This window comes from Xenopus laevis, chromosome 2S, assembly GCF_017654675.1.
Source record: "Xenopus laevis strain J_2021 chromosome 2S, Xenopus_laevis_v10.1, whole genome shotgun sequence".
In the NCBI taxonomy this organism is placed as follows: Eukaryota; Metazoa; Chordata; class Amphibia; order Anura; family Pipidae; genus Xenopus; species Xenopus laevis.
Genome location: NC_054374.1, coordinates 32,497,222 through 32,523,964, shown reverse-complemented (window position 1 = coordinate 32,523,964; position 26,743 = coordinate 32,497,222). Strand labels below are relative to the sequence as shown.

The 26,743-nt window shown below is 39.4% G+C and overlaps 1 protein-coding gene across 1 annotated transcript in view; it reads left to right on the top strand.

The window, feature by feature from the left end:
- LOC108709326 (lysophospholipase D GDPD1) overlaps positions 1-25,780 on the top strand; it is a 47,941-nt gene extending 22,161 nt beyond the window's left edge. Inside the window, exons 3-10 of the mRNA XM_018249066.2 lie at positions 1,726-1,861; positions 12,408-12,453; positions 14,148-14,269; positions 16,413-16,502; positions 18,431-18,564; positions 20,101-20,160; positions 23,367-23,418; positions 25,402-25,780. Coding sequence (XP_018104555.1) covers positions 1,726-1,861; positions 12,408-12,453; positions 14,148-14,269; positions 16,413-16,502; positions 18,431-18,564; positions 20,101-20,160; positions 23,367-23,418; positions 25,402-25,524 — 763 coding nt within the window. The 3' untranslated portion in view covers positions 25,525-25,780. The remainder of the gene's footprint in view (positions 1-1,725; positions 1,862-12,407; positions 12,454-14,147; positions 14,270-16,412; positions 16,503-18,430; positions 18,565-20,100; positions 20,161-23,366; positions 23,419-25,401) is intronic.
- The last annotated feature ends 963 nt before the right edge of the window (positions 25,781-26,743 follow it).

The window sequence follows — 26,743 nt, the reverse complement described above, 5'->3', positions numbered from 1 at the left end:
ATGGTACAACTGTCCACAATTCCATAATAACTAAAAGGTGCTAGGTGAATGTCCATCCAAATTTGCCATTAAATACATATATAATATGTGTATGTACTGTATATATATATATATATATATATATATATATAGCAATTGAAGATGGACCAGCACTCCGTTTTCTTTATCAAAAGTGTTTATTCAATACACTGTGCATCCTGGATGCACAGTGTATTGAATAAACACTTTTGATAAAGAAAACGGAGTGCTGGTCCATCTTCAATTGCTACATATCCTTTTGACCGAGCACCCGGCAAGGAACTACAGAGGATAGAGTGCAGGTGTCTCACATTAAATTATATATATATATATATATATATATATATATATATATATATATATATATATATATATATATATATATATATATATATATTCCCAGCATGCTGTGTGGTAGCACCAGTGTGTGGGCAAGATCAAAAGTGTGTTTCACGCTGCCTAGGTGTTACCTCCTACTTGATGGTAGGCAAGTGCACATATTTTGCACATTCTTTAACCAAATATTTATTTAATTGTTTGTGCTGAAGGTACAACTGATCCTTCATAAAACATATTTTCTCTTTGGTTGGGCATAGCTGGTCCCTTATAAAACCATGTGACATGATATTTGAATACATTTCTGTTCCAGAATTATTAGGTTTACCAGTGTATAATACTATATAATCTAATCCTAATCCTGCCTTTACACCCTCCTTCTAGCTTTCTAACAGACAGCAGTTTTGTACAGGTATGGGATCTGTTATCTGGAAACCCGTTATCCAGAAAGTTCTGAATTGCGGAAAGGCATAGACTCCATTATAATCAAATAATCCAAATTTTTAAAAATGATTTCCCTTTTTTCTATAATAATATATCAGTAGTTCGTACTTGATCCAAACTAAAATATAAATAATCCTTATTGGAAGCAAAACCAGCCTATTGGGTTAATTTAATGTTTACATTATTTTCTAGTAGACTTAAGGTATGAAGATCCAAATTAAGGAAAGATCTATTATCTGGAAAACCCCAGGTCCCAAGCATTCTGGATAACAGGTCCCATACCATACGACTAAATTTTACTGTCAGGGCTGCTAAATTAGCTGTCCCATGCCAATTCAATATAGGGGGGACATTTCAAGACATGCCACTCCATGTAGTTATTCCTCCTTTCCAATATAGTTTAGGACTCCACGAGCATTTTTGTCGCGATCCGATGCACTGCAACAAAATGTCTGTATGCTAGTTTTCTGACAAATAACTGATTCCAGGATAATAGTGCTTATTTTTTGCAAACTGTGCACATTGTACTTGTATTAGTAATGTGCCCTTAAGTTTAAATGCCTTACTTTTAAGATTCTGGTTTTATGTTTATTAGGGATGCACCGAATCCACTATTTTGTATTCGGCCGAACCCCCGAATCCTTCACGAAAGATTCAGCCGAATATCGAACTGGATCCGAATCCTAATTTGCATATATAAATTAGGGGTTTGGCCTGCTGAAAAAGGCAGAATCCTGGCCAAATCCAGAACCGAATCCTGGATTCTGTGCATCCCTAATGTGTATGCCATTGGGTTGCCATTCAGAGGACACTTAGGCAATGGATTGAGTGCTGCCCCAGCAGTTAATAGTTGTTTATTACATTATGTACATTGTTATGTTGCCACTTAGTAACCAAGGTGCACTATTTATTTATTACACCTTGTAGTGCAGTCAGCCTGGGGACAGATATGCTAGAGCTTGACTGCCACCTCACAAAAGATGAACAGGTTGTGGTGTCACATGATGGGAACCTGAAGAGGTCAACCGGTGTCAATATCAACATACCAGATCTGAACTACTGTGTAAGTTATACTTTATTTCTCTTGGCAATATGGGTCTTCTCTCACACATGCAGTCAAACTTCAGATCTCTTTTATTGCGAGCCTTACAACATGTAATTAAAGCAGCCATGGTAAGGAGGAGCCATATAAAAGTGACTTGTATTGTGCAATAATGAATGGAAAAACTTAAAGTAATAGGAACACCAAAAACTGAAAGTGTCTTAAAGGAATGACAGTATAATGCAGTGTTGCCCTGCACTGGTAAAACTAGTGTATTTGCTTCAAAAACACTACTATTGTTTATATAAACAGGCTTCTATGTAGCCATGGAGGCAGCCATTCAAGCACAGGATACACAATGGATAACACAGGCAGATTCGGGGAGATGTAGTCTACTGGCGACTAATCGCCTCTTCTGCGGGGCGACAATCTCCCCGAACTGCCTTCCCCTGTCTTCAACCGGCTATAATGCCAAAACGCCAATGCACTTGCGGAGCTTCGATTTCTGAAGTCGCCCGAAGTTTCCTCTTGAGACAACTTCGGAAATCGAAGCGCTGCAAGTGCATATATATAATTATATATTATAAAGCAGTTAAAGGAGACGGAAAGTGAAAATCACTGGGGGTGCCAAATGTTTCGTACCCCCCCCGTAATTGTAACCACTTAGCAGATACCCCAGGCTGGTGCTACTTCAACTGCGCTGGGCCAAGGTTTTTCTCAGAAATGGAGTGAATCTCTACCTGCATCTTCTCTCTTCATGCGGGCACACATGCGTAGTAGAGAGAAAAGCAATTATTAAAACAAAAAACATTTCCTCTCTACTGCACATGTATCTGTCCCAGGCATTGCAGAAAGGTGAAGGGGATGAAAAGGATCGCTCCTTGGTCTTCACTCAGAAGTACACTGGGCTGGTGCAGTTTTCTGCTAACATAAACACTGTCCTGAGGTATCAGGTAAGTGATTACAATCACTGGGCATGCTTAAAGGGGAAGTAAAGTCTAAAATAGAATGCTAGAAATGCTGTATTTTGTATACTAAACATAAACATGAACTTACTGCACCACAAGCCCAATCAAACAAATGATTTATGCTTTCAAAGTTGGCCACAGGGGGTCACTATCTTGTAAATTTGTTAGACATCTTTGCAAGACCAAGACTGTGCACATGCTCAGTGTGGTTTGGGCTGCTTAGGGATCATCATAAATGATCAAAAGTCAATAGTGATGTGCATGCCGGCATGATACCCATGGGTTCGGGCCAACCTCGCACCCCCATTTGCGGTTGGTGGGCTGGTCCGGGCTGAGCTCTTCTCCCTGCCCCCCCCACATTATAAGAAAATCGGTGGCCAGGGCCCCTTAAACGTCCATGCCTTCCCGAAGTCAGCAGCTCTCAGAAAGATGGGGGGCCCGGCTAATTGGGGGCCTGGCCCTTGGGCCCCCTACAACTCTCCCCCCTGTCCCCCCCTGATGGCGTCCCTGACTACAAGCCAAATAATATCTGCCAGAAGCCAATACAGCAAGACTGATTAATAATCAGAATATAATGACTGCACTGGGTCCTGTGTTGTCAAGTAATCTAATATTGGATTTTATATTTTGTGTATTGTTTAATAGAAACTTTCCCCAACTCTGCAGAACCAGTGGCTGCAGCAAAATAATTTTCCAAATAAAATCCAAGTTTATCTGTTTAAATATGGCTCCATGATCTTTGTCTCTTCGTCTGAAGTTGGAAACTGTAAAGTGGATGTAAAGCCAAAATAAAATCCAATACAAATCTCTACACAGTCGCCGACTGCTCTACAGGGGGAAACAAACAAAGCTACTTGAGTTCTGCATGGCTGGGAAGTAAGGCGGGGGCTCCCCCTGCTGTTCATAAGTATGATTGTTTCCCTGCAGAGCAGTTAGGGGCCGTCTGACAATTCCTATCCACAGCAGTAAATGAAGGGAGAATTTCACTGCATACAGTCAGGTTTCTTATAAAACAGTACACATTTTTTTAATTACGGTATATTGGAGATAGGTTTCTATTTCATTAAAGAAAGTAAAAAATGGATTTTATTATTTTTTTGCCTTTACATGTGCTTTAACATTTGGCATCCCCCTCCAGTAATTTACACTTCCCTCCTCCTTCTTTCCCTGTACTTTAGAAAAGCTCAGTGGAATCTAGAATTGCAGTCATGGAATGTTGTTAATGGGAGATACTTCTCTTTAATTAATATTAAATTGTTTGTGTATGTAATGTGTATAAAATGTATAATTGATAATTCTTGGTGTGGTATTTCTGTAAAGCACAGTCCAACCTTGAAAATCAGGTTTACAAACACTGTGATGCCATTCTTTTTATACATTTTTAATGTTAATTTTCCCCATGCAGAACCAGTTTTTAATGTTTTTAATTGATCAGTAATAAGTGCAATTCCAAATGGGTAATTCACTTAACGCTCAATTGTCTACTGATGCATTATCCTCCAAATTACAAGTACTAGTGAAGAATATCAGAACAACTAATGAGGACAAACACAGCTGCCAAAAGCCATTATTTTGATACCAATACAGTAGGAGACTGGCAATAATGTGATTTAAGGGTAGATTTAAAGGGGTGGTTCACCTTTGTTAACTTTTAGTATGTGATAGAATGGCTAATTCTAAGCAACTTTCCAATTAGTCTTTTTTATAGTTTTTGAAATATTTGCCTCCTTCTTCTGAATCTTTCCAGCTTTCAAATTGGGGTCACTGACCCCATCTAAATAACAAATGCTCTGTAAGGCTACAAATGTATTGTTATTGCTACTTTTTTTACTCCTCTTCTATTCAGGCCTCTCCTATTCATATTCCAGTTATTCAAATCAATGCATTGTTGCTAGTGTAAATTGGACCCTAGCAACCAGATTTCTGTAATTGCAAACTGGAGAACTGTTGAGTAAAAAGCTAAATAACTCAAAACGTGCAAATAATAAAAAAATGAAACCCATTTGCAAACTGTCTCAGAATATCACTCTCTACATCAAACTAAGTTAACTCAGAGGTGAACAACCCCTTTCAGGGTAAATTTTCCCCTCCTTCCATCAGTATGGTTTCTATGGTGGTTATGGTGTTCATGGGGCTAACATTTTTCGTGGAGCAGTTTATTGAACCATTTCACATTATTGTAGGATTGCAGGATATATTTGACACTGACATTAGAGACTGTACCAGGCCAACCCTGTATAAGGTCAGTTGGTAAAGCATTCATTATAATCCACACGTATTTTCTTTATAGCTTTACATCAGATAATTGCCACCTAGTTCAAACAAGCACCTTCTCAACTCCCAGCATCTTTGCTTTCATTCATAAATCGTAGCCCAAACTGCCTCCTCTGTTTCTTTAGTACAGGTAAGGGACCTGGTATCCAATATGCTCAGGACCTGGGGTTTTCCGGATAAGGGATCTTTCCTTAATTTGGTTCTCCATACCCTAAGGGACAGGGCACCCAGTCAGATTCTGGGAGATTAGTCGCCTGGTGACAAATCTCTTCTTCTTCGGGGCGACTAATCTCCCCGAACTGGCTCCCCTGCCTTCCCCCAGCTAAAATGTAAATTGCTGGCGGGATGGCACTCGGAACGATTCATTTTCCGAAGTTGGCTCACGAGGAAACTTCGGGTGACTTCAGAAATGAATCTCTCTGAGTGTCATCCCGCCGACCATGTCTGGACTGAGAATCAAAATAGGCCCTGCCATTTCAGATACACAGAGGCCCAAACAGCCCACAAACGGGCCCAAACAGCCCCTCACCAGCCCAAGAAGGTGTGACTTTCTATGGCACCTCACAGCAGCCCCTCTGGCATTTGCCAGAACCCACAGATTGCCAGTCTGGGCCTGCAGCCGACTAATCTCCCTGAATCTGCCTGTGTGCCAGTGCCCTGACCCTAAATCTACTAGAAAACCATGTAAACATTAAATAAACCCAATAGGCTGGTTTTGCTTCCAATAAGGAATAATTATATCTTAGTTGGGATCCAGTACAATCTACTGTTTTATTATTACAGAAAAAAAGGAAATCATTTTAAATCATTTGGATTATTTGGATTAACTAGAGTCTATTAGGATGACCTTTCCGGAATTCTGAGCTTTCTGGATAATGGGTTTCTGGATAACGGATCCCATACCTGTACACGTTTCATTGCTCGCTCTATAACCCCTGCACCGTGGAAATCTTACTAACAACGCTAGTACATTCACTTTCATACAACTCCCAGCACATTTTTTCTCACCAAACACAGGACTCCCTTTCTTGGTTCCACACAGGGATTCCTCCCTTTTGTTGCCTATCCCTTCAGTATCTGACGAGTGTCTGTTGTCAGTACTTTCATTGTTACAACTCCCAGCACCTTCACATTTATGTACAACTCCTACCGCTTTCACTGTAATGTACAGCTACCAGCATCCAAATCCAGCTTGTATTTCCCCCAAAACAAGCTCCACATGCCCTTTAAAAAATTATTCAAAATCCTATTTTATCACATTAGTTAAGCAAAATGAACTTTAATTACAGCGTATAAATTATTTGAATTGTGTTTCCTTCAGTCTGGGAATTCAAAATGATAGCAAGCAGGCAGCAGCCATTTTGTGGACACTGTTTTTAAGGCAAGACTTGCATCATCTCAGAATCTTGTTTGTGCAGCAGAATGGGGGACCTGATGTCCATCCCCATGCCCTGGCTACACAATTAAATGGTGAAGAGAACTGGGGGAATGTGGGGAGAGCAGTGACATCTAGGAAGTGCTGAATGGAAAGTGAAAGTAATTGTCTGCCCCGCCTCTATGCCCATGGCATAAAGGAGGGGCAGACAATATTTGATTGACATCTGAGATTTTTAAATGAGCTTACTACAGCTATGAATGCTTTAATAAAAAATAGAAATTGGATTTTATGTTTAATTTGAAAAGGACTTTTATTATACAGATTTTTGTGTCTGGGTGACAGGTCCACTTTAAAAGCTCCACATGCCCTTTAAAAAAAAAAAAAAATTATGTTTGTTATTGCTGCTTCTATGGCAAAGTTTAAAGTCAGTGCTGTGAATGCACAGACAGATTAATGGGGGTTGCAACTTGACATGATTGCAAAAGTGGAAAATGGATACTGTGACAGAATAGCTATCCATTCTCCTGTTACACTGTACATATAGCAGTATCTGTTACTGCTGCTACTATCCCTTTAAAGGGATACTGTCATGGGAATTTTTTTTTCCCAAAATGGATCAGTTAATAGTGCTGTTCCAGCAGAATTCTGCACTGAAATCCATTTCTCAAAAGAGCAAACAGATTTTTTTATATTCAATTTTGAAATCTGACATGTGGCTAGACATATTGTCAATATCCCAGCTGCCCCCAGTCATGTGACTTGTGCTTTGATAAACTTCAATCACTCTTTACTGCTGTACTGCAAGTTGGAGTGATATCATCCCCCCTCCCTTTCCCCCCCCAGCAGCCAAACAAAAGAACAATGGGAAGGTAACCAGATAACAGCTCCCTAACACAAGATAACAGCTGCCTGGTAGATCTAAGAACAACACTCAATAGTAAAAACCCATGTCCCACTGAGACACATTCAGTTACACTGAGAAGGAAAAACAGCAGCCTGCCAGAAAGCATTTCTCTCCTAAAGTGCAGGCACAAGTCACATGACCAGGGGCAGCTGGGAAATTGACAAAATGTCTAGCCCCATGTCAGATTTCCAAATTGAATATAAAAAAATCTGTTTGTTATTTTGAGAAACAGATTTCAGTGCAGAAGTCTGCTGGAGTAGCACTATTAACTGATGCGTTTTGAAAAAAACATGTTTTCTGATGACAGGATCCCTTTAAGTTCGAAACAGCACATTTTTAAACCAGAAAAGCACCACTTATATAGGGAACCACGTACCCCCCATTGTAAATTAGAAGGGTCTTGGAAAAGAAAGATAAAGACACAATACTTCAGGCCTGTTGTGAAATATAGGATATTTAAATCATTTCATTATGAGGATATTTGTATGCAGAAACACGGAGGACCACAGGAATGAAGTCGAGTGTTATAATAAAAATCCAAAAATTTATTAATTCATTAAAAATGGCACATCATGGTAGGAACATTTAAAGAACCATAGGCTTAACGCATTTCGTGGCTTTTTAATGTTTATATATTGTTCAAGTAGATTTATGGTATGAAGATCCAAATTATGGAAAGATCAGTTATCTGGAAAATCCCATGTCCCGAGCATTCTGGACAACAGGTCCCATACCTGAATAGACTTTTTCATTTGCTCTATTACTTCCACATTAGGCATACATGTTAGTCAATAAAAAAGGTTTGGAGTGCGCCGGGCCCTTCTGAAGATTTTTTAGCGAATGTTTAACGCTGCTCACAATATAAAATCATTCGCTGCTGAATAGAACACTGCTAAAAAAAGGTTAGCGCTAACACCTGCTCTGGAATTTTGTTAAATATTGCAATGCAAATTAGGAGTGGGAAGGGGAAAACAGTTTTTACTTCCTTGTTTTGTGATTAAAAAGTCACGAGATTTCCCTGGCAGAATCCAAATCCTGCTAAAAAATGTTGAATCTTGGCCGAATCTTGAACCGAATCCGTTCCCCATCCTCCCATCCACTTCCATTCAAAAATCGTTTGCTAAGGGAACAGGCCGGGTCAATGGAGGGCCATCACCACCAGAGCAGTGAAAGTGAACACAGGGTGCGGTGGATTCATAACATTTATCATTGTTATTGCTGGGCTCTAGGTTTATTGGCACCTCTGACTGCCAGTGAAATGAAACAAAAAGTCAGCGCTGCTGTTATGTCTGGAGCCCAAATGTACCCTGTGCCAATAACCGCAGACAAATGCTGGTGCACCTTTACGTTTTCGTATGTTAAAGAATGGCTAATTCTAAAAAAAACTTTTCAATTGGCCTCATAACTATCAAAAATCCTGACGGTAAAAAACTTTCCAATTGTTTAAGGGACCTTCTGCCATTGGCTTCTACATGATCTTGACAGGTTTTAGCTGGAGTATTTTCTGATTCGAATTTTTAACAGCTTCAGAGCATAATAAATTTGAAAAAAAAATAGTTTTTTTCCCCTCTAAAAATGTGTTTTTCCCCTATGTAAAGTACAGTGTTCCCATTCCAAGCAAGATCAAACATGTACAAGTGCGGCAAAAGTCTTTTGTAATGAAATGACCTCCAAATCCAGTAGGATATTCCAGTACAATTATATACCACTTCTGAACTGAGATTATCAATCCTTCAAACTCCCAGAGTTTATCTCAATAAAACACGTTGTAGACAATCTTTCAATCTATGGATTTCCTAATCAGTTTCATTCTGTAATTTATATCTGATCAATAAGCAACCTGGATATGATCTAAATCAGTGTGACTTACAGCCATCTGCCCAGACCTATGATTTATCCTTCTACCCAGTGTTCTACACCTACTCTCTCCGTGTGTCCTTCCAGCACTGCAAACTCACTGAGTAGTAACATCACATGCATATAGAAGTATTCTAGTCCTGGGCTGGAACTCGGGGTAGGCGCACAGTTGCGCACCCGTGTCCTTGGTTGCGCACGGTTACGCACACGCGTTCTCCGTTGCGAAAATAATATCTGATTTACTAGTGAATCCTGAAGATACCCCACCAGAACACATGTAAAAGTAAGTTTCACTGTTTCCATCTAATAAAAGAAACTGAATAGTACTATAAGACATTAAAAATTAGCAGCCCCCATGGAAAAGCAATCAGACGCATTTAATATAGAGTGTTGCTGGGTTACAGTTCTTCATAATCACAATACAAAACTAAAAGGAATTCATGCTATGTAAAGCGCAGTGTTCCCATTCCAAGCAAGATCAAACATGTGCAAGTGTGTGAAAGGTCTGTTGTAATGAAATGACCTCCAAATCCAGTCAGGATATTCCAGTACAATTATATACCACTTCTGAACTCATCAAGCTGAAAAATGCATCAATTTAATCACTGATATACCGAAATTAAACATTTTGTCATACTGCTGTAAGCCCAATATATAACTATGTAAAAATTAATTTTTTTCAAATATATTTTTCAAATTCCTAGCGAAAGTCAGGGCGTCCTCCTTTGCACACAGCCAAGCAAGCGCGTCCTCCCTTGCGCAGGGGAGGGGCTGGGTGCGTGACACCCTATATGTGCTTTCCCTCCGCTATAAATCCAAAAGCTCCACTAAAATAAAACAATTCTGCTGTCAAGGTTGTGTCCCTAAGTGTTTGAGATTGTAGAATTTGTAGGGACCCACTCATATCACATTACAGAACATTTCAGTGACAGGCAATGCCAGCCGGACGCCCCAGACAAGTGAGACAACCTGGCTGGCCACATTGAACCCAGTCCCCTTCCCTGCGGAAACGAGGACGCGCTGACTCACTAGGGAACTCTAATTTGAAAAATACATTTTTAAAACTTTTTATATAATTAAATATTCGGCTTACATCAGAATGGCAAAATATTTAACTGGATACATTTTTCAGCTTGGTGAGTTCAGAAGTGGTATATAATTGTACTGGAATATCCTGACTGGATTTGGAGGTAATTTCATTGCAACAGACCTTTCACACACCAGATATTAGATTTGCTTTGATGTATATATCTATATCTACAGGGTTAAGCCCTGTCCAGGTTTCCAGGTTGCCACATACCCCTGACATGAGATGCTGGACTTTTTATCTGGCACCTGACAGAAATTGATGGACATGATGAAAGGAGGGGTGTTAGCAAATGGGGAGGTGTTGCTGCACAAATACATGTAACTGCATCTTAGTGTACAGATTCTACAGCTGCCACAATTCTGCTTTGCACTTTGGTATACAAAAGCTAACCCGAAATATCTGAAGCGTTATGCCATAGGTAAAAAGTAAGGCACATAAATAGCATCACAACGTTATCCTACTGTTATCCATCTAGTATTTTGATTGCCCCAAGCCTTAGATTGTGCTTGCATCCAGAGCTAGTTCCCTAAACCATGCAAGATCTTCCATTCTTCTCTAGTCGTGGCCTTCATGAAATCTATCCACCCCACACACACTAAATATAAAGAACTATGCCAAGTCCAGTACAATGGATTACAGTGCCGGGCCCAGGCCCCCACTTCGGCCCCTGCCGCAGCAGAGCGCAAGCGTGCGCAACAGAGAACGCGTGTGCGTAACTGTGCGCAACCAAGGACGCGCGTGCGTAACCTTGCGCAACCAAGGACGCCTGTGCGTAACCATGCGCAACCAAGGATGCGGGTGTGCAACTGTGCGCCTACCCCCTAGTTCCGGCCCAGGACTAGAATACTTCTATGTAACAACTAGGATCCAATGGGATTGTTCATGTCTTTCCACTAAGGACTTCATGCAGACATGCTCTTACAGTCAGCCTCACGAAAACAAATTGCACATACAGGTAAAATAGTTTGCTGTGTATAATGTTCCCCTCTATAAATAGCAGACCTGCTGTAATGACCAAAGGCTTGCGGCCCCTTCCACTGGCCCCCTATTTGTGCTTTCCCTCCGCTATAAGTCCAAAAGTTCCACTAAAATAAAACAATTCTGCTGTCAAGTTTGTGTCCCTATGTGTTTGAGATTGCAGAATTTGTAGGGACCCACACATATCATATTACAATACATTTCAGTAACGGGCAATGCCAACCAGTGTTCCCATTCCAAGCGAGATCAAACATGTACAAGTGCGCCCCAGACAAGTGAGACAATCCGGTTGGCCACATTGCGCAAAGCACCCTCCCCTGCGCAAAGGAGTACGCGCTGACTTTCACTGGGGGAAAAAAACTTTCTTTTTATATAATTAAATATTGGGCTTACATTAGAATGACAAAATATTTAACTGATTATTTTTGGTATATCAGTGATTAAATGGATACATTTTTCTGCTTGTGAGTTCAGAAGCGGTATATAATTGTACTGGAATATCCTGACTGGATTTGGAGGTCAACAGACCTTTCACTGACTTGCGCATGGACTTGCTTGGAATGGGAACACTGCGCTTTACATAGCAGGAATTCCTTTTAGTTTTTCATTGTGATAATGAACTAGGGATGCGCCGAATCCACTTTTTTGGATTCGGCCAACTCCCGAATCCTTCGTGAAAGATTCAGCTGAATACCAATTCGATTCCTAATTTGCATGTGCAAATTATGGATGGGAAGGGGAAAACATTTTTTACTTCCTTGTTTTGTGACAAAAAGTCACGTGATTTCCATCCCACCCTAATTTGCATATGCAAATTAGGATTCGGTTCGGCCGGGCGGAAGGATTCGGCCGAATCCTGCTGAAAAAGGCAGAATCCTGGCCGAATCCCGAACTGAATCCTAGATTCGGTGCATCCCTATTATGAACAGTAACTGCGCAACACTCATTAAATGCGCCCGATTGCTTTATTTGCTAGATATTTTCCATGGGTGCTGGTAATTAATGGAACTGGAATTGATTATAAGAGCAATGCCAAGACAGTCCTAAACATTAAATTAAATTCTGACAGCAATGGAAAAATGATGCATATGTTAATAAAGTGTATCTTTGTCTTGCAGGACCTGCCTCCCTATCTTTGCCAACTGGACGTGACCTTTGAGAAAGGTAATAGACATTCTTTGCTCAACTGCTTCTAAAATAACGCTACCATATTGGAATGTATTTAACAACTCATTTAAAGGGCATGTAAAGTCTAAAATAGAATAAGGCTAGAAATGCTGTATTTTGTATACTAAATATAAACATGAACTTATTGCACCACAAGCCTAATCAAACAAATAATTTATGCTTTCAAAGTTGGCTACAGGGGGTCACCATCTTGCAACTTTGTTAAACATCTTTGCAAGACTAAGACTGCGCACATGCTCAGTGTGGTCTGGGCTGCTTAGGGATCATCATAAACAAAGCTGCTTGAGTTCTGCATGGCTGGGAAGTAAGGCGGGGGCTCCCCCTGTTGTTCATAAGTATGATTGTTTCCCTGCTCAGCAGTTAGGGACCATCTGACAATTCCTATCCACAGCAGTAAATGAAGGGAGAATTTCACTGCATACAGTCAGGTTTCTTATAAAAACAGTACACATTTTTTAATTAAAGTATATTGGAGATAGGTTTCTTTTTCATTAAAGAAAGTAAAAATGGGATTTTACTTTTTTGCCTTTACATGCCCTTTAAGGTGTTATATTATTTAGGCAGGTTTGAAAATCCTTGGGCCTGCTGCATGATCCAATTGATGGAACTATGGCCAACAATCAGATCAGCCTGATAGAGCTCAGTGTGTGGATGCCTGAATAGGGCCCAGATCCAGGCTACCTTGCCAAACTATGTATGTGTTTGTGTGTGGCCACCTTTAGGCTGTGTGGTCATTGACCATACTATGTCTACATGTTTGAGAAGTTAGTAGGTCAGAAATATAATAAAATATAAAAAAAAATTGTGATAGTTCACCCATCACCTGGTGCTGCTGTGTTTAAAGGAGAAGGAAAGGCTAAAATTAAGTAAGCTTTATCAGAAAGGTCTGTATAAATACACCTGTAAACCCTCAAAGTAATGCTGCTCTGAGTCCTCTGTCAAAAGAAACACAGCATTTCTTTCCTTCTATTGTGTACTCATGGGCTTCTGTATCAGACTTCCTGTTTTCAGCATAAACCTCCAGGGCTAGGGCTTGAGCAAGTTTGCTCCTCTCTCCCTCTACCCCTCCCTTTCCCCCTCCCTGCTGTAATGTGAGCCCAGAGCTATGAGTGAACAAGGAGAGACTCAGGCAGGAAGTGATAAGCTAAGACAAGCTAATACGGCAGCTGCTATCCTAAACAAACAGAGAAAGCTTCTAGAGCTGTTTACTCAGGTATGGTAAAGCATTCTGCAGAATAAATATAGTGTTATAGCTTGCACTATTGTGGCTAATCTATTGGCAATAAACTGTCTTTCCTTCTTCTTTGAAGGAATTGTTCAGTGTACAAATAAAAACTGGGTAAATAAAAAATGTATGTGCAAAATAAAAAATGTGTCTAATATAGCTAGTTAGCCAAAAATTGAATGTATAAAGGCTGGAGTGACTGGATGTCTAACATAATAGCCAGAACACTATTTCCTGCTATCTATTTACCCAGTTTTTATTTTTACCTTGAACAATTCCCTTAAGAAACACAAGGTGATGACATGATGCAGCTGTGACATTACAGCATCCACGATAAACCCACTCCTGTTTTTTTTTTATCTTAAACCATTTTTTCATGGTTTACATTGTTCTTGTAGGGGTTAAATAGAAGCCTAATATGAAGTACTTGAAATCTTTTTTCTAGATTGCTGCTGCCAAGGTGGAGAGGACAAACGCATACCGCTGCTGAAAGATGTTTTTGAAGCCTTTCCAGACACACCGATCAACATAGACATCAAAGTCAATAACAACATTCTTGTTAAAAAGGTACTGCTTAGTTGTTCTTTGGGTGGGCTGAATGCTTATTGCAAATACCTGGTGCTGTCAGGTTTTTAGAGTTCAGGCAGTACTACTATAAGCAATAATATAGATCAATGGAGGGCACACAATTTGGAGAAAAATATTATCGCTGTGTATGGTAAGAGGTGCAAAAAAACCTAAGGTTACCCATGCATCAAGTAACCTAATATACACTACTCAGTATGTTAGGTATGCCCACTCAGAATAACTTTTCATTAGACAAGGGTGGTATCATAAAAATGTATCTTTATATAAAGTTAATGTGGCAATTGCAACAATGTAATATCAGAAAAACATCAATATACATAGTATTTGAGCATTAGAGCAAATATATATACCACCCAATTGTCTATACAGAGTAGAAAAAAGGCAACAAGAAGCGGATACACCAAAACAGAAGTTAAACGTTCAAAGTTGAAGACTTGCTAGAATGGAGTAGTGTACAAATCACCTTGTCCGGAAGACCAGAAGTGTTTAGTAGGGGTCTGTCAACCTCCAGGCAGTCTCAAGCACTTCAGGTCCAAGTAATGTTTCTAATTCTGAGAGATGTGGTCCTTGATCCAATAATTCCCCTGGCATTATCTGTAAGAACCATATTCTCTTTGGCCAAAAAGGAAGAATCGCTATGGATTATTGTCTGGTCTTGCTGTGTTTTCTTGACCACCTTGCAGATCATTGGGATTGGTGGAAAAATATACACTAGATTGAAGTCCCATGTGATCACATTGCATCTTGCTCCCATGGATGATCATTCCTGTAGAGGGAACAAAACCTCTGAACTTTGGCATTGAGTCTTGTCTTTTAGAAGAGGTGGAGGTAAATGGTTGGCAGACATATATAGCATGTATTTGATCCACCTAGCCAAGGTAAGTCTAGAGGCTGCCATACCCTTATTTTTTTCCACAATAAATTTAAAAAAAAAAAGGTTTTAAGATATTCTTAAACCTTCAGTTCTTGATAAGAATACTGCACAAATCCAAGGAATTGTATCTTTTTTCTTCTTCAAATTGCAGATCTGGACAGAATGCAGGTGAAATAATTTATTGGTTAATATTAGATTCAGAAGCAACCTTAGATCTGAAATCTGGCAGGGTTCTTAAGATGACCCGATTCTGAAAAAATGAATATAAGGTTCGGCATGCCAAAGCTTTGCAGAGGTAATGGCAACAAGAAAAACTGCTTTGAAGGATAGATGTTTTATATCCACTTTTTCCAGCGGTTCAAAAAGGAGGATCACATAAACCTTCCAACACCAAATTAAGATCCCACTGAGGTACCGGGTTCATAACAGGAGGCTTTAAGGAGAACTAAAGTCTAAAATAGAATAATTCTAGAAATGCTGTATTTTGTATACTAAACATAAACATGAACTTACTGCACCACAAGCCTAATTAAACAAATGATTTATGCTTTCAAAGTTGGCCACTGTGGGTCACCAACTTGTAACTTTGTTAAGCATCTTTGAAAGACCAAGACTGTGCACACGCTCAGTGTGGTCTGGGCTTCAGTTGGGAGGTTTAGTTTAGGGGTCGTCATAAATTATCAAAACAGCACAAGTAAAATAATATCTGCCATATAACCGATACAGCAAGACTGATTAATAATCAGAATATGCAGACTGCACTGGCTCTACACAGTCACCAGCTGCTTTATAGGGCAACAAAGCTGCTCAAGGTAAGTAAGGTGGGGGGGGGGCATTTGAAAGTATGATTGTTTCCCTGCAGAGCAGTTAGGAACCGTTTCCTATCTGCAGCAGTCAGAGCAAGTAAAGCAAAGGGGGAGTTTCAATGGATGCAGTCAGGTTTATTATAAAAATGTTTGACATTTTTTTATATTAAAGTATGTTGGAGATAAATTTCTTTTTCATTAAAGAAAATAAAAATGGGATTTTATTTTTTTGCCTTTACATGCCCTTTAACACTGCTGAGGGAGGGAATCCTGACTTTGGGTACTTGTGTTGGGCATAAAGTACATTCTCTCCATTCTCTGCTAGCTAGGAAACAAGTACAAAGTGCAGCACAGACCACAAATTGTGCTTTATTGTAAGGAAACCTTTCAGAGAAACCTGTGGGAGGAAATGTTACTAACATGTGTTGTTGTATCCCCCCAGGTCTCTGAGCTGGTGAGGGAATATAAAAGAGAACATCTGACTGTGTGGGGCAATGCAGACTACGACATTGTGCAGAAATGCCACAGGGAGGTGAGTATAGATAGAGATATATAATATACTGCGTGTGTGTGTAGCAATAGAGATGCACTGTGAAGCTCTATGCTCATTTCACTCATTATGGTGCAGTGGCCAATATAATTACATGACACTGTTGGAAAGATACTAGGTTAAAGGACAAGGAAACACAAGTATATATCATACATCCCTGCAATGACCCAACTCTTGAGCTACTTCAGCCAATACTGCCCAGATTACCTGCATACAATGCAGAATAGTGAAGCAGGCTCCATTTCTGGCCACTTCGTATCATTTCTTAGCTCTCCAGTGGCAGTCGCCAACCAGGAACATGTGCAGTTGAAATCAGCACCATATTATTCAATTCTGATCTTGGCTGCTACTGGGAAAATGCTGGCAAGTGGCAAGAGATGGTAGCGGCCAACCATGCTGTGCTACTCTGTGTTGTATTGACGGTTATGGACAAGCAGGGCAGTATTAGGTTTTGTGCGTGGTGCAGGTCAGATTGGGAAAGGAAAGTCTGTGCAGAGGGCTAAGTTATAGAAATTGGTTTTGTTCTGCTTTAAAGGAACAGTTAAGTGTAAAAATAAAAACTGGATAAATAGGTAGTCTGTGCGAAATAAAAATGTTTTCAATATAGTTAATTACCAAAAATGTAATGTATAAAGACTGGAGTGACTGGATGTGTAACATAATAGCCAGAACACTACTTCCTGCTTTTTTCAGCTCTCTAACTCTGAGTTAGTCAGTGACTTCAAGGGGGGGCCACATGGGACATAACTGTTTAGTGAGTTTGCAATTGATCCTCAGCATTCAGCTCAGATTCAGCAACAGTTATGACCCATGTGGCCCCCCCTCAAGTCACTGATTGGTTACTGCCTGGTGAAAACCAAGAGAGCTGAAAAGCAGGAAGTAGTGTTCTGGCTATTATGTTAGACATCCAGTCACTCCAGCCTTTATACATTACATTTTTGGTTAATTAACAACATTAGAAACATTTTTATTTTGCACAGCCTATCTATTTACCCAGTTATTATTTTTATACCAAACAATTGCTTTCCTTATGCTCAAGAATATGACCAAGTATAACTGTCAATTTGTTTGAGTAATAAAGGGGGTTATTTACTAAACTCCGAAAAATGAGTGAATTTTTTTAATAAAATCAGACTTAAAAAATTACGAATTTTTCGGAATTTATTTAACCCAGAGCATGGAAAAGTCTGAATCAGAAAATCTGGCATCTCAGACCTGTCGAAGTTGCATATAAAATAGGAGAAGTCCCAAAAATTTTTTTATGTGCGCTGAGTTTCGTGCAATACCCGAAGTTTTCGCCGTTTTCAGGCAAAAAAGCATAAGAAATTTGAGTTTTCGGGTGAAAAATCTGAAAAAATCGTGAAAATCAGATTTTTTTTTCTGGAAAATGTTTAAAAAATAAGCGTGAAAAACACGAGTGGATTTGATCAGAGTTTGTAGTAGAAAATGTTGAGATAAAATCAGACTTTGAAAAATAACCCCCTTAGTATTACTGGCTCTTCTCCTGGATAAACCCAGCACTGGCTGCAGGGTGAAGGCATATACAGAATTATTCCATTCCTATTGATAGATCAGTCCCAGAGGTGCAGCCACACAGGACTGTCTTCAAGTTAATTAGATTGCAGTTGTGCTTCTAGATCAAATTCAACAACAGGACCAGTTTTTCACTATGGTGACTGTGGAACAACATCAGAAATATCTTCCTCTGCAGATTTGACATGAAATAACACTGCAACAAAGCTCGGCTTTCTAAGACTTGTGCCATGGACTTTTGGTTCAACGTTGGAAGTACTCAGAGCAATATTGTCAGGGGATCATTCTAGGGATAAAGCCACAAAAGCAGTATACCTTAATCCCTTTATTTCTAGACCTGTTTCAAGAACTGTTCAAAACTTTGTTTTATTTTCTAGAACTGTGACATCCCTCTGCTCTTCTGCTTTCAACGGGTCTTGCTCCTGGTTGGTTTATTTTACACTGGACTCTTGCCCTTCTTTCCTATTCGAGAACAATTTCTGGAGATTCCAATGCCTTCTATCATCATGAAGTAAGTAAGACACACCAGCAAGTATGACATCCCTCCATCATAAACCTTCTTATGCTGATCCCTCATGAGCCAATATTGCAAGTCCACAAGGGCCGTTATGAGTATGGGGACAGATACAGGTATATATCTGGTTGGGTTTGAACTGTTGTTTTTTTATCCAATAGGCTGTGACCAACAGCCACATTCTGCCACACAATGACAAGCAGCAGCCCTTGGGATTACTTTCAGGGATTTAAACAAGTTAGGAGGTTGCACAGAGGTCACAGAACCCCTGAGCCCCATTATTTTATTGTTAGAGGTAGAGCTGTGGCACATTTCTGAATTGACAGATATTATCATGCAGGAAAATACGGAAATTTAAGCAAATACTAATTAATACAATCGTAAAAAACACCGTTATCCACCATACATTGTCTTTTGGTTTTTTGCATTACAATACTGATCCATCAAAACAATCAAGTCAAAATTAAGGAAAGCAAGAGGGCACTATTTTGAACCAAATGATTTGCCTTTTGAATTCCTGTTTAGAAAGTTTCCCTTGTGTTAAGCGTAGGGATGCACCTAATCCAGGATTCGGTTCGGGATTCGGCCTTTTTCGGCAGGATTCAGATTCGGCCGAATCCTTCTGCCGAACCGAATCCAAATCCTTATTTGCATATGCAAATTAGGGTCAGGGAGGGAAATCACGTGACTTTTTGTCACAAAACAAGGAAGTAAAAAATGTTTACCCCTTCCGACCCTGACTTTTTGCATATGCAAATTAGGATTCGGTTCAGTATTCGGACGAATCTTTAGTGAAGGATTTGGGGGTTCAGCCGAATCCAAAATAGTGAATTCGGTGCATCCCTATTTAAAGGGTTGTTCACCTTTCAATGATACTTTAATATGATCTAGATACTGATACAATTTGCAGTTGTTCGTCTTTTTTTTTTAGTTTTCTTTTTGTAGTTTTCTAATTATTTAGGTTTATGCTTCCTACATCTATTTTCCAGTTTAGTATTTCAACAGCTATCTGGTTTCTAGGGCCTTATTTATCCTAGCAACCGGGCAGTGGTTTGAATGAGAGACTGAAATATAAATAGGTGAGGGACTGTATAGGAAGTTAACTAATAAAGCCTAAAAGAGCAATAGTTTTTGGCTCCCGAGGACAGTGACCCCCATTTGATAGCTGAAAGGCAGCAGAAGAAAAAAAATGAAAACCAGTTGCTAAGAATTCTATAACATACTAAGGGCAGAGACAGACGAGAAGATTCAGGGCTAGATTCACGGCTAGACGGGATGGCACTCGGAGCGCTTTGTTTTCCTAAGATGCCCGAAGTTTCCTCGCGAGGCAACTTTGGAAAACAAAGCACTCCGAGTGCCATCCCGCCGGCGATTTCGATTCTAGCCAGCGGGGAGGCAGTTCGGGGAGATAAGTCACCCAAAGAAGAGCCGATTTGTTGCCGGGTGACTAAATCTCCCGAATCTCGTCTGTCTCTGCCCTAAAAGATATCTTGAAGGTGCACCATTCCTTTAATGTGTTTTCTTTCTCTTCAGGCTTAAGGATCTGTCCAAAATGAGCCGGAGTCACAAGTTTGTGGTGTGGCTTGCAGACGCGTAAGTAGCACAGATGCTTCATGGTCTTTGTACTAGTTTTCCCTGATACATCAGTACAGTACTGTCTAACTTTTTCCTGTTATCCAATATGCCAAATGTGTGTGTGCCAGATTATTATAATAAAAGGACAGCAGGATAAGGCTATATATAAAAAGTCTGATTGAAGGTCACATTCAGCCCAAGGCCTCTTGCTTTTGCCTAATAATCTTCCTAGTGAATGGATTCTCCTTTCCAAAATGAAAGCATCAGAAAAAGACTTGCTTTGCCACATTTGGAGTACCAAAACATTATGGTGATATAGAACTGTGTGTGGGCCACTACCTCTTGGCACGCACTTGGTGCAGGGCCATTTTAAAGGGAAACCATCGCAAAAATTAAACTTAAATATAAGCTTCCTCAAACTGAAGTATGGAACTTTGTAAATACAATCAATTAAAAATTCTACATTGTTTCTGAAATAATCAAGTTTATCTTCACTATTCCTCTCTCAGCATCTGTTTCTGTTCATTCTCGCTTCATGCAGCAACTGGATGTCAGATGAATGATCCAATATATATTACAGGGTGGCTCCCTTTTCTAGCAGATAAATTAGAGCTCACTCAAATAACTGATTCCAGTACAAACAAAATAACTGCCTTTTGCACACATTCTGCATGTAGAGAGACATGATGTCTGGTGATTTTAATAGAGTGAGCTCTAATACATCTTCTAGGCAAAAGGAGCCCCCCTATAAGATATATTGGATCATTCATCTGACACCCAACTCTTGAATGAAGAGAGAATGAGGAGAAACAGATGCTGAGAGAGAAATAGTGAAGATAAACTTTATTATTTCAGAAACAGAATTTTTAATTGATGTATTTAAAAAGTTTCTTATTTCAGTATGATGAAGCTTATATTAAATTTTCATGATAGGCAAAAGGGAAATTTCCTAGGACCTACAATCAGTCTGGTATAGAAGCACCCCCCTCATTTTAATGAACTGAAAAAGCTCTATGGCACACACATTTGTATTTCTATTGGAACTTATATTCCTAAGGGTTCTACCTAAAGATCCTTAAGAACCTCTAGAAGGCTGGTGTTTTTATTTATCCATTCTTATGACTGATGGACCAGGGTAGCACATCTGGGAATCATGTCTACTTCAAAGTACACACAGACCTTAACCTTCATGCTCCTAGCAAACAGGAACTACTATTTGTCTGCTATGAAGGCAGTATATATTCTTCCTCACATTACAGTCAAGCTAGAGCTGCAGGCAGGACCAGTGTCAGACTGGAGCACCAGGGACCCACCAAAAAACATTAACTCAGGGGCCCACTCTCAGTATTATTATTCTTCTTCTCCTCACTCAACCTCTATTCTCCTAGTCTATTTTCTTTACATAATATAATCTAATATTCCATCTGTTTAGCCTCTTTATTCTCATAGAAATAGGGAATGGCCGTGAAATAGGCCAAATGTTTAGAAGCAGGAGGATCCACCGGGAGTTTTCCTGGTATCCTGGTGGGCCAGTCCGACACTGGGCAGGACAGTATCGTAGAGCTTAGCCCTTGGCTTGTGGATTTGTCTAAATCAAAGCAAGCGTTATACAGTAAATGGTAGTAAACACTGAGCATACAGATTGCATTGAAAAATACAACCAATATGCAATACAAGAGGTCAGGGGGCCCTGCCTAAAAGATATTCCAACCTAAGAGGAGAAAGAGTATATGACACAAGATGTGATTGAGGGAGACAAGGACTCACTTTAGCTCAATGTTTAGCTTATGCCCCTACAAAAGGATAGTTGCTAGCCTCACCTCACACATTTGGGACCTGTTATCCAGAATGCTTTAGACCTGGAGTTTACTGGATCTTTGTTTAATTCTTTGTGTCTTCTAAAGAATCATTTAAGCCTCCAATAAGGATTCATTTAATTATACCTTAGTTGGGATCACAGACAAGGTTTTATTATTACAGAGAGAAATTAAATCATTGTTAAAAACTTGAATTATTTGATTAAAATGGTGTCTGTTGGGCCTTTGCCTTCCTATAATTCAGAACTTTCTGAATAATGGTTCCCATGCTGACCTTTGAAAATGGCCTCAAATGTTACATTTATAATCATATTAAAGGAACTCTGTCATGATTTCTATGATGTCATTTTTATTTCTAAATTACACTGTTTACATTGCAAATAATTCACTCTACAATATAAAATTTAATTCCTAAACCAACAAGTGTATTTTTTTTAGTTGTAATATTGGTGTGTAGGCGCCATCTCAGGTCATTTTGCCTGGTCATGTGCTTTCAGAAAGAGCCAGCACTTTAGGATGGAACTGCTTTCTGGCAGGCTGTTGTTGCTCCTACTAAGTGTAACTGAATGGGTCGTAGTGGGACTTGGATTTTACTATCGAGTGCTGTTCTAAGATCTACCAGGCAGCTGTTATCTTGTTTTAGGGAGCTGCTATCATTGTTCTGTTGTTAGGCTACTAGGGGGGGAAGGGGGTTGATATCACTCCAACTTGCAGTAAAGAGTGACTGAAGTTTATCAGAGCACAAGTCACATGACTTGGGACAGCTAGGAAACTGACAATATGTCTAGCCCCATGTCAGATTTCAAAATTAAATATAAAAAAATCTGTTTTTGAGAAATGGATTTCAGTGCAGAATTCTGCTGGAGCAGCACATTAACTGATGTGTTTAAAAAAAAATTCCCATGACAGTATCCCTTTAACCTTGACATGTCATTAGGCAGCAAGATGAACGGAACATGTATACAAATTGTCAACCCTACATTATGATGAGTAGTATGCGAAATTTTATCAAACTCTATGGCATGAAGAGACTGCAGACGGAAAATAGTGCATTTGAATTGTGATCTTTCTCACACTGTAGCAAATAGGCTCTCGTTCAAACCACTGATTAGTTGCTAGGGTAATCTGGGCCCTAGCAACCCAATAGCTGCTGAAACTCCAAACTGGAGAGCTGCTGAACAATAAGCTAAATATATTTTTTTGACAAAACACAAAAAAATTAAAACCAAGTGCATCTTGTTTCAGAATATCACTGCCTACATCATACTATAAGTTAATTTCAAGGTGAAGTATCCTGTTAATCTTGCAATGAATCTTTCAGAACTGGCGCTTGGGGTCTACATCGAGTTCCAGACTTTATATCCCAAAGAACAAGATAATATTAACTATATATGTTTTCTTTTTCAGATTAATAATGAGAAAGGCGCTGTTTGATCACCTGACAGCACGAGGGATTCAGGTAAAGTATGATTGTTTCACAGAAAATGCACACTAAACCTGTAGAGGAAAATAGGGAATCCTAATGGGGTTATTTAACAAAGTCCGAATTTATCTCAATATTTTCTACTACAAACTCCGCTCAGGTTTTTTAACGCTTATTTATTATTACATTTTCACGATTTTTTCATCAATTTTCACAATTTTTTTGGGGAAATTTTCACCCAAAAAACGTCAGGGTATTGTATGAAACCCAGCACATATCAAAAAATCATTGGGACTTCTCCCTTTGACTTATATACAACCTCGGCAGGTCTGAGATGCCGGATTTTCAGATTCGGACTTTTCCATCCTCGGGGTTTATTTTTGTGATTTCTGCATTCAGAGTTTAGTAAATAACCCCCTAAGTGTTACTGCAGAGTCCTTTTCAGGGTAAAATTTATTGGAATTGGGATTGAATATGCATGCAACTATATACTATATATTTTTGTAAATGGTAGGGGTCATACAACACTAACCACTTTATTTTTATTTCCCTTCTTCAGTATTCTGTCATTAGAAGAACAATCAGAGACAAACCTGTTAAATAAGCATTACAAATGGAAAAAATGTAAAATATTTCTAGGCATTTTCTTGAAAAATATCCTCTACTTGAAGAGTTCATTTGACGGGTTTCATATCTTGGCGGGTTTTAATTTCCCAGATAAACTTATTATATGCGACACTTGCACAAAGTTTTAGTACACAGATGTAATTAAATAAACTGTAAAATGACATATAGGGGCAAATTCACTAACCTGCGGAGTTGCGTTAGCGCAGCCTTTGCCGCACTTCACCAGGGCGCAGCTAATTCACTAAAATACGAAGTTGCGCTCAGGGAGGCAAAAGGTAGCGAAGTTGCACTAGCGTTAATTTGTCAAGCAAAGCGAAGTTACGCTAGTGATGCCTAATTTGCATACGCCGCCAAGTTAAAGTACAATGGACGTATATGTAGCAGCAAATACATTACACTACACAAGCCTGGGAAAGCTTCATAAAATAAAATAGAGTTGTTATATTGCCCTATACATGTGCCCACTGTATAGTTTAGGTGCCATATGTTAGGAAATGTAGGGGGGAAGGAGGGTACCCCCAAAAAAATTTACGATCTTTTCCAGCCTATCACCCTTAAAAAAGTAAAAGACGCCAGCGTTTTTTGGGGCTTAAAAAAAATGTAAACTTTTTTTGAAGCAAGCCCCATCTACTCTATTGCACTTCGCCTGGTCTGAGGTGGCGAAGGAAAGTCTGGCGCAAGAGGTAACGTTCAGTAAAATGCGCAAGTAAGTGAATTAGCGTAGTTACGTCCCTTCGCCATAGCGCTACTTCGCTTGGCATAAAGGGTGCGAAGTAGCACTAGAGTAGGTCCACTTCACTAGCGAATGTACGCCAGCACCCGTTAGTAAATCAGCGAAGTAAAGAAATTACGTCACGCTGGCGAATTTGCGCTAGCGTTAGCCTCTTCGCGCTTTAGTAAATTTGCCCCATAGAATGAGAATAAACTCATCTCCAAACTTCTTTTTTTCATAGACTAGTTTCTCTACATCAGGGAGATTTTGTATTTATTTTTTTTGGGGGGGGGGGGTTGGAATAAATTAGATCAAAACATCCAGTTCTGCTTTATATTTCTAGCATTTAGAAAACTTAGCCAAAACTGTTTGACTTATTCCAGAACCATTCAATAGGTATACAGAATCGTTTTAGACTTTGGTAAACCCTGTAACTATCTATCATAGAAATCTTTGTCTTGATTACATCAAAAGAGAAGGAGAGTCAATATCACTCAGGATGCCAAAGGTTAGGCAATGTTTTATTATTATAGAGTAAAAGGAAATCATTTTGAAAAATTTGGATAAAATGGAGTCTAAGGGAGACAGTCCTCCCATAATTCAGAGCTTTTTGGACAACAGGTTTCCAGATAACGGAACTCTTACCTGTAAATCATAAGTGTTCTTTTTTTTCTGTGCAGGTATACATATGGGTATTAAACAATGAAGAGGAATACAAACGAGCGTTTGATTTGGGTGCTACCGGCATAATGACAGACTATCCCACCAGGCTCAAAGAGTTTTTGGAAAAACATTCCCATTGAGTAACTACATCACAGAAACACCACAGCCTCCAGGAATGAGCAGCGCCAATCATCCGTCTATACTGTACATCTTCATACCTCACACGTGGCAATGTAATAATGTAGAGAAACCTCAAGTACAGATACATATGTATGGAACAGCATCTTGTATAGTTTCCATCTGTAAATAGGCGATGAGACTAAACCACAGTACTGTATATTTAAGGAGTGAGAGAAAACTACATAAACCCAGTCTGATGGGAACTGTTATGCTGTACTTAATTGTTCTGAATTTAATTTTTATTTTAATAATTGGTTCAGTCGTGAATTCTCCCATCACTTTAATGTGTATTTTCAGATCATGTTTTGGGTAAAAGTGTGTGTTGGGGGCATTGAATCTCCCTCTTGCACACAGCTGCTGACTGGGAGAACTGTTACTTGATGGGACCTTGAGGAATTGGGAGGAAGGGTTTGAGCCTGCTGAACTGTAACTCTCAAAATATATATATATATATCATATCTAAAAGAATTAGGCACCAGTGATTTTTAGAATGGAAGGGGTTCTATTTACACAGTGTAACTTTAAATAGATACTCTGGTACTCTGTACAACAGTGATGTTGTATGATCATTGTGGTATAGCAAATATTAAGCAGTATTGTGCAGATTGGGATGGATCCCCTCCTGTGAAAGCCTCTAAGGCACGGCCCCAATCTATTTTTACCCATGAGCAACATTCAGATGTTAAAAGGGTTGTGGAGTAACCCAAGCATGAAAAATGTTTCTGGCTGTTGCAATATTAGGCTTGTGATTGGCTATTTGGTAACCTTTATGTGGATTGGTAGCCTACTGGAGACTCTGGCTGTAGACCTGTTTTTTCTGGTTTTTATACAACCAAAACTTGCTTTCAAGCCTGGAATCCAAAAATAAGCACCTGCTTTCAGGCCACTGGGAGCAACATCCAAGAGTTTGGGGAGCACCATGATAAAATGATAACTCTTCCTAAATCCCCTTCCAGACTGTGTTCCGTACACTTAGGTGGGTCTTGCCTGCCAGTCTTAAATTCACACTTCTTCTTAGTGAAACAGATGCTGCTACTAGAAAATCACGTAAACTTAATATAAACCCAATAGGCTGGTTTTGCTCCCAGTGAGAATTAATTATATCTCAGTTTGGATCAAGCACAAGCTACTGTTTTATTATTACAGAGAAAAAGGAAATCATTTTTAAAAATTTGGATT